Genomic DNA, 9,236 nt, shown 5'->3' with positions numbered 1-9,236 from the left:
ATATGGTGGATGGAAATGAGTTATATTATTAAAAAATTTATCAATACGTTCTTCTAAAAAGTAATGCTGTTTAAATATAAATTTGTTCAAATAATGTAATGATCTTTAGAAGTTCCATATCGAGGTAACATATTTTTATACACATTTTTTACATCTCTCCAGAATCTTTCAATATTTTGAGTATGAACTTCTGTACGTGGGTTTACAAAATTGCTTTTGTGATTAATTGTATAATGAGTATAACTGTTTCAACAAAAGAAAATTTATTACCAAGAGGCTGTTTTGATAAAAATCGAGCACATATATTCAGTTGATGTTTAATAGCAAGGGTTAAGGGCAAATTTCTGTGTGAATTAGTAGCACGAGCTGCTTGTTTCAAAGGCCTATTTTGCTTCCCATCGAAGACAACATACGAACTATAGCGGACCAACATTACGCATGACTTGAGGATAATGTAACATAAAATGATGGTTAGCTTTTAGAATCTAAGAATGAGATATAATGGCAATAAGAGCCCAGCGCTAAGAGCCCAATACTAAGAGCGCATATAAGTTTATTATATAATCAACATAAAGTAGAACGAAATGTAACATAACGCGTAGAGCGGACGTTTCGGCTAATCTTTTAGCCTTCATCAACGCAAGAGTTAACATATACAGATAAATATAATTAAACAAAAGACGTATCGCAAAATCTTAGTCATTGTGGCCACAAATGTCGAAGTTCATAAAATCGGAGATCTCTCATATTACGATGCATCTTCAAGGCATATGACAGTAGTTGCTAGGATGGCCAACTCCTCGATTACAGGGTCGAAAGTTGAAAAATCCCAACATTGTACGGGCATGAAGTTATGATGCATTTACAATAATGCCTGTAAATGACCAGAGCGGCTTTTATGCGAGACGATGTGAAAGAACGCGCAAATACATATAAAAAGATTACTTACAAATAAATTCAGAGCTCATCTGCAATTACTGTAGATTGAACTCTCCAACACTTACTTACACTACACACACTCAGATTTATAAACTGTCTCGGCTGTTATATCGCGACAGTTATATCCCTTTATCTATCTGCAATTCTTTTTTCACTAGGCAACAAGGCATACATTCCTTTTTTACCAATCATGGCAAACTTAACAAGAAATTTGATAACTTATTGACGAAACATAGAATTAAAATTAATGACATAAAACCGATCCATTATTTCTACAGTTCCCCCACTCAATCACACACCTCCGTCAGGGAACATTGTTTTTATTTCAAACCACCAATTATTTTAAACCATCAATTCAAAAAACGCACAGAATCGTGACTTGGAGATCGTGATTGACCCACACGTCCAAACAGAAGGAACAGCATTCTTTTTTACTGTTACGTCCAACCCGAGGTAAATATATTTTTATATATTTTTTTTCTTAATGGATGGGGCTTGGAAGGACGCTCCAAATACCCTCTCGCAGGTGACCGCGCTGAGGCGTCCCTACGAGTCGGACACACTGTGCAGAGCCACGAGTGCGAGTCAACGTCTTGAAAAAGACGCTATGACTTCGACTGCGTGACGTGCGTCCGTCGGTCCGTAATTTAGGCAAGAGAATTTAATCTCTTTTGCCAGGGATAGGACCATGCGCGAATCTTGGGATGACGAGGAATGAAAGAGGGAGTGAATAACTAAACGATAAATAATTTAAATTTTACATATAATTAATAATTTTAAGATGATACAAGGTTAATTACGTATCGACATCGTATACAAGATCGTACATTAGCTACAAGATCGTATCATATTTTTTTTTTCGTTGGAATATATTTATTGACGATATATTTATAAAAATATAAAACAGGAAGGGTGTTACGTACAGAAATTCGTGTGTTCTAGAAATCGACGGATGTATTGTTTGGTTTTTCTGTGTATAATTCTATTAATCTATTAATTTAGTATTTTTAATTTGTTATTAATTTATTTTAAATTGTATGTTGTTGACTGTGTGTGTTCTGAGAGGAGGTCGGGTTTTCGCTAGTGAGGTCTAGGAGAGGAGGGGAAGGAGTCCGTAGTTCACAGAACTCGTCCAAGGATTTCAGGAAATCTGAGTATGTCTGGAGGTGGCGCTCTGGGAAGAGTACACTGAAATCTGGGGGTGATCCAGATTCAGCTTGGTCTTCAGGTTTGATCGGGGAATAGGATGGAGGAGAAAGATGTAAATAATTGGGTCTCCTGCTGGAACAACTCGTGGTTTCTTGATGTATTAAAACCTCGGATGTCCCAGGCAAAGGATAGCTTCCCGTCTGGCGAGCTCGCTTGTTCCGACGGTAACGGAGCCTCTTCAGGGCTCGCCTCCGTCTTTGAGCGTCGGAGAGTGTGGAATATGCAGCTTTCACTAAAAAGGAATGGATTTGGAATATGAAGGAAATGTCGTTAGTCGCGAACCTTAAGGCTATCTCTGAAATATTTCAGGAAACCGAGAGATCCGAGAGGAGAGAAATGGAAAAAGGGAAAAAGAAAATTGTAAGAGAGGAGAGAACAGCCAAAAGAATAGATTTCCCGAGTTACTCGACAGCCATGAACCTGCTGAGTGCTCCGCAACGCATAGGGAGCCCGAGAGGTTCGACAGCTGAAGCAAGGAAAGAAAGAGAAAAGAAAAAGAAAAAGGGAGTAGACGTGTAAGGAGAACGGCAGAGGATAGAAAGGATGAATGAGAAAGTATAAGGAGAAGAGACCCGAAAATTATTACTAAGAGAATTTTTTATGTGTAATTAAACTTACTTTTATTCTGTAGAGTTGAGATCTGCGAGATGAAAGCGGTAATAGTGTCGTTAGGAAACTTGATCGCTTGTTCTTGTTGGTTGTTTTCAACTGACACCGACTAAATTATTGATAACTTAAATTATCGACAAACTGGTAAAACGAAATGTTCCGACCGTGTAAAGAAATGGGACGTTGCAGAGAGAGTGCCTTCCGTGCCTTTAAGGGCACTATATATATATGATTTCGTTGAGGAAAACATCTGTACACGTATTGTTTTTCCGTGATTAGGATAATAGGGATTATCCGCTTAGCCTAATTCTTAGTAATCGACTCTCGGAAGAGATTAGCGGCGTAGCCATCGTGATCGTAACACAACATGTGTCATTCGTTTATTTATTTAACTAAATTCTAATAACTGATATCCGAAAGAGAAGAGTCGCGCAGTCATCAAAATGTAACGTCGGTGTACTTCAGCGATTAAGATAATAGAGATTATCCGCTTAGCCGAATTCTAGAAACCGACCTCCGGAAGAGATCAGTTGTGTGACCGTCGCGATCTAACAGAGTAACAAAACATGCGTCACTCGTTTATCTGCTTAATTAAATTCTAATAACAGATACCCGAAAGAGAAGAATCGTGCAGTCGTAACACCCACGACGTAACACCCCCCATCTTAGACAAATATCGGGGGTACACGATATTTGCATTGAAAAGTAATAATTCTTCTCTTTCGATAGGTACTATTGCGCTTTCTCAACACGAAGAAGAAGGAAAGAAAGGACTCTGTAATTTCTTTCGTTCTTCTTGAGTTTTCTTATTTATAAATGTGTATATAGATTATATATATATATATTATTTTTTTCTCTCTTCCCTCTTTTTGTAGAGAAAAAAAAATTCTTAATGCAGCGATAAAAAGCAGTCTCTTAAGGTGTTAATTATAATTATTTATCTTTTCTATTCTTTCTGTTCATTCGTTGCGTGTTCATATACATATATTTCTGTGAAATGATTTTTTAACAATTACATCATTATATTTATGATATATATATATATTATATATTTTCTCCCCTTTTTTTTCCCCCTTTTTTTTATATGTATATGTATATTTAGGCATTTGAACAAAAAGTTTAGTTATTCTTCCCTTTTACATATATCAAAGATATTGAAGGAAGAAGAATAAATTTAGTATGGGGTAATTAATTTAGTGCTATTATTATATATATTTTTCCCTTTTCTATTATCGTTACTATCATTATTATTTATTATTATATTATTTATTATTATTACTATTTTTGGTGTATAGATTACTTAACAGTTGTACTAATGCACACGTTCTTTCCTTTCCATAAAGTGAGTTCATTTGAAACACAAAAGAAAAAGGTTTACTACAGGGGGTCCGATACAAAATGCCAGAGGTTAGTCATCAAGTAACCAGATGTTATCCTTTCGCACGTGTGGATACTCTCTGTCGTTGCCCGAGAATATATATGCATGTGGATGCACACATACATAATCCCTTTCGATGCTCTCCTAATCTTTGTTTTGCTGATTTCTATTTAGTCGCGAAGATGCACGCTATTTTATGTGCATTGTTCTTATGAACTGGACCGTGCGGCACTACTATATTCTTAGATAGTTTCGGATTGAATGATAACCGATTGCTGATAGTAATGCCTGATGGGAGTAAAATGCATCTGGATTATATAGAAGGTTGATAGGCATCGACAGAAGAGATATATATATATATATATAATTATTATTATTTTTTTTTTTTTTTTTTTTCATCACTGGCATTCGGTATCGTGATCCTCCAGGGTTGTTTATAAGATTTAATTTTAGGTAGTAGAAAGGAGAGAAAGTGTACATATCTAATGTTAAAGTTACTTACTTGGATTAGTTACTTAATGGAATTGCAATGATTTTTCCTGAGACTATTACTATCTGTTGCTAATGTATTTCGTATTATCTTATGATTACATTTGTTAATTTCGACAGATGGATAAATATTTACCGCGATTCTTTTGTCAATTCGTGCATATCCTAAATTTACGAGGGCGTCTCGAAGATTCAACTGCATGTAGCCGTTTTCGTGTGAAATAACCAGCTTGATGAGTGCGGTTCCGTCCGGCAGAGGATGTATTATTTTTAAGTATCCCTCCTGTTCTTCTGCGAGGATTTGGCACAATGCCCTGATTTTCTTGGATCATACTAGAGTTGGCACTGTCGGGCCAGTGTAGGCTAACCCACACTTGAGAGCTTGCCACGGCAATTCTTGAAAGCGATCTTCTAGGATGTATAATTCGTTGAATCGCCGCCACACTTCTCGTCCTTCGTCCCTGAGAGCTACCCGGGCAATTCCTTGGATCCGCCCGACTGCCGTTATTATTTCTCGGTGCCATATGTCGCCTTCCTTGATTGCGACGGCCAGATTTATTTTCACCAAGTGTGGCCAGCAGATGAGGGTATTTGACTTCCGATTCATTCGGAACCCAAGTTCCTCCATTAATTCCTTTAGGCTCGACTCTCCAGTTTTGAGTCGTATCCAAAAGAGGTGGTAGGTGATTCCATCCGGAGTATCTTGCAGTCAAGGCGCCCACGGGTCAAACAGCTGGTATCGATGACGTTAGATTCCATTTTTCGGTATTATCTGATTGCAAAGATATGGATGATGATATTAAAGAAGATTTTAATTTTTCAATTGTAGAGAAAAGGTTGGTTGAGAGGTTGATACAACTTCCGTGGGAAGGAGAGGATACATTGAGTTTGGGTCTGCGCCTTTCGTTGGAGCTTCTCGTAGTGCGTCGCTTGGGATTGTATGCTCAGAATTGCATTCAGGAGGAGGGGCGCTCGCCTCCGAAGATTTTTTCTGTCCGTATGTGCTAAGGTGTAACAAAAGATGGGTGATAGAATCCCAAATAGATCCGAATAGATGTATTGACCATCCATACACGGTATGCAGGGTATATGCGTGTACTGCTGTGTCTAGTATCAATTTTAAGATTCTAATAGTCATGTATATCCTAATCATTCCGGCGCTGATGTTACCAAAAATGAGAAACCGATCCCAAAATTTTTCCCAGGCAGATGTAGCTATTTTTTCTATGGATGCTTCGTCTAATAAATTAGAAAATGATCCTCCGTTTACAGAGCCAGGTTGCCCTAGCATTCCTCGGGCTATGGTATTAAGTACTGCAGGCCGTTCTGCAGGAAACATTATATGATCCCGAAGATCCTGTAAATCCTTTTCCGTGTATATCCCGCTTGTAGCGAGTGCTCCAGGATTAATATACTTCCAAGTTAATTTGGTGGTTGGTTTTATGACGATTGGGGGTAGTGATTCGATTGGTTTGGGTGTGAATTTGTACCACGAATCTCCAAGTAGATACATGGCGGATGCGAGTTTATTACAATTTACCTCAGTTCCTTGTTGTAATAGAATGTGTGTTTGAGGGGTTAAAAATTGTGTTTGATTGTCTCGTATTACTTGTAATTGGTCGTAGCATTTGTCAGTTTGAGCAATTTTTACTTCAACTGGTACGCACTTTATTATGTGTATTACCTCTCCGGCTCGTAGGGCCATATATCCTGGTCCCTTCATTAGATGATAGGCGAAAACATCTGGTGACTGAGTAGCTATAGCTAAAGCATTCTTTAGCATTTTTTGCTCGAGGTTACATTGTTGCAGGAGAACATTTCGGTATAACTGGCTTATTTGTGTACGGACATGCCTTTCTACGTATACGAATTTGGAATTTACATAGGTGAATATATCGAAATTATAAGCGCGGTTTTCCGTCTTTTTAAAAACTTTATTATCAGGGGTTGTTATAAAAATGAATAATTTGGGATGTTCAGTTCGGGTAAGCGTATATCCGCATTTTGAGATAGTTCCCTTGCTGGTTAAGGCGAAAACCATGTCATCCGCAACCAGGGCATAGATTTCCATGGGTTGATCGTCCAGTTGGTCGATTATTTTTCCTGCGACTCCTTCATATAATAAGCCATAATTACTAAGTTGACAATCGTCTTCGGGTAATGCATTCCAGAATGTATCTCCTCCTTCTAGATCGATACACCGAGTAGCCGTGAGTTCACAGGTTACTGCTGAACGGAGTATAATCCTATTGGTATCTACTTTTACTTTGGCTGTATAATCTTGTAAGGTGATCTTTATAGTCGCGAGAACGGTGACGTCTGTCCATGTTCCGTAAGGGTCTGAATACGTTCCCCCATGACATGTTCCATCGGCATCTAATTGTCCCGCCAACGTTACAGGCCTGGTGATCGTTTGGTTAGGAAGAATGCCTGTAAGCGTTGCTCCTAGGTGGTAGTGACCAAACACATGCATATTTATGCATGCTCCTTGGGATATTTCTTGTATGTATGAATATTTGCCATTGGGAACATCCATAGAGTGAGAAAACATTCCACATTTTCTGATTAGTCTATCAATTTCGATTTTACACTGATGTACCTTTATGCTTTTAAATTCATTAACTTGAAGTAATTGCAGATAGACTCTGGCCTTCGTTAGAGTCTGCGGCGGAATGTCGCATTCCTCGATGTTCAAGAGCGATAATGTAGTTAAATTGGCCTGCGGTGATCCACAGTCATAGCCTATTATTCCGTGAGCCTTCCGAATCCAAATGAATGTTATCATTATGACGATCCTTCCGATCATCTGAAAATTTAATTATTCGAGGTTGGCTTGATATGAAAAATCCTTAAACGATTGGGATGAACTACGCGACTGTTTTTCTTAATTTTAATTCTAACGTTGTTTCGATTTAGTATTTCTAAGACTTCATGCGGGCCTGTGTATTGGTCTCCAAATTTTCCTGGTTTGGGCCCTTTCTGCAAGAATACGTAATCCCCTGGTTTGAAAGTTTGTGGTTTAATCTTCTTGTCGTAATATTTCTTTGATTTGATTTTTGCTTCGACAATATTTTCGCGAGCGTTTGCTTGTATGGTGTGAAGCTGAGTAACTAGATTTATTAAATATTCATCTTAATTTGCCAGTTTATCTTCTGGAGCTAAAGGTTCGCTAGACGGTATTCTTGCTATTTTCCCGAAAACTAATTCGTATGGGGTATGTTTAGTTGCTTCGTGCACACTGGTGTTATAGTTGAATATAGCGAGACCGATCCACCTGTCCCACTGTTTTCCTTCAGTTGCATATTGTTTTAAATATTCACCAAGTGCATGATGAGATCTTTCTAACGAACCATTGGATTGCGGATGAAAGGCAGTAGTGCGCAGTTTGCGAATCTTGAATATTTTAGCGAGTTTTTTCATTAGATCGCTAAGGAAGTTTCTTCCTTGATCAGTCAATATTGCTTTTGGTGCTCCTAGTATACAAATAAATTTATCAACAAATGCTTCCGCAATTGTCTCAGAGGTTTGATTTGGCAACGGTATTGCCATGCAAAACTTAGTTAGTTGATCCTGCAAGGTTAGAATATATTCGTTTCTTTCGGTTTTAGGTAACGGACCTACAATATCCATGGCTACCTTATCAAAGGCGGATCCTGGTGTATCAGTAATGATCATAGGCTGTTTAGTTTTGACTCGTACTAATTTTTTTAATTGGCATTGCAGGCATTGTTGTATGTATTTTTGCACATCTGATTTTAAGTCTTCCCAATAATAATTGTGTTTAATTCTATTGTATGTTTTAGTAACACCTCGGTGTCCTCCTGTGGGCGCACAGTGTATCTCACTGATTATACTTGGGCGGAGATCTTTTGGGGGATATTTTGTTAATCCATTGCAAATAATTATTTTAGTGTACGCGTCAACGAAGATTAATTGTATCTGTGTTTTAATATTGCTCCATGGTATATTCTGGATAAATTCGGTTTTGGCTACACTAACAGTTTCCAGTTTTAATTCGTCTGCTATTTTACGCAGGTCTTTCAAAGCTGATGTTATTTGTATTAAAGTCATTGTTGGTCCTTCTCGTTGTCCTTCGCTAATCGTTAAAATCAGGTGATAATAGTTCCTATACTTTATAGCTCGAGTTTTTCCTAAAATAAGATCTCTTAATTTAGGTAATTCGTTTCGTTCGAACAATTTTTGCGAACCTGAGTCTAAAGGTTTTCCGTTGATGTCGACAAAATAGACTATATTATCCTTACGTAAGAATAACAATTCTCGAGAATCGATGACATTGCTTTTCAGTGCCCGATTTTCAATAATGACAGATTTAGTTTTCCTTAAGTCATTTTCTTCATTATCCTCTTCTTCGTCTTCTTCTTTTCCTTCTTCTTCCTTTTCTTCTTCTTCGTTATTTTCTCTACTCTTTGTGTTTTCATTCGCTAAGTCTGTTACCTCTATAGTTTCGGGATTGATTAGAGAATATGTTTGCGATCTTTTCAGGTGATCATCCTTTTCTTTTGTTTGGCTTCTCGTTTGCATTTTACGAAATGCGGGCGGATTATGAATTAATGCTTTCTCTATAATTTTATTTTTTGTCGGTTCGTTTAAT

At 37.7% G+C, this 9,236-nt stretch overlaps 1 protein-coding gene across 1 annotated transcript; it reads right to left on the bottom strand.

Annotated features, from left to right (window-relative positions):
* Window positions 1–5,312: 5,312 nt before the first annotated feature.
* On the bottom strand, window positions 5,313–8,204 carry LOC148936201 (uncharacterized). The gene has a single exon (XM_089078702.1). The coding sequence runs from the start codon at window positions 7,428–7,430 to the stop codon at window positions 5,436–5,438; it is 1,995 nt and encodes a 664-aa protein (XP_088934828.1). The 5' UTR covers window positions 7,431–8,204; the 3' UTR covers window positions 5,313–5,435.
* Between the last annotated feature and the right edge of the window lie 1,032 nt (window positions 8,205–9,236).

The sequence above is a fragment of the Pogonomyrmex barbatus genome, unplaced genomic scaffold (assembly GCF_055798465.1).
Source record: "Pogonomyrmex barbatus isolate J1 unplaced genomic scaffold, ASM5579846v1 scaffold28, whole genome shotgun sequence".
Classification (NCBI taxonomy): Eukaryota; Metazoa; Arthropoda; class Insecta; order Hymenoptera; family Formicidae; genus Pogonomyrmex; species Pogonomyrmex barbatus.
Note: the sequence above shows the minus strand (reverse complement) of the source record. Positions and strands in the feature narration are given on the sequence as shown.

Bases quoted from the DNA above. Each gene is read 5' to 3' on its own strand.
- LOC148936201 (XM_089078702.1), bottom strand. From the start codon at position 7,430: ATGATCGGAAGGATCGTCATAATGATAACATTCATTTGGATTCGGAAG.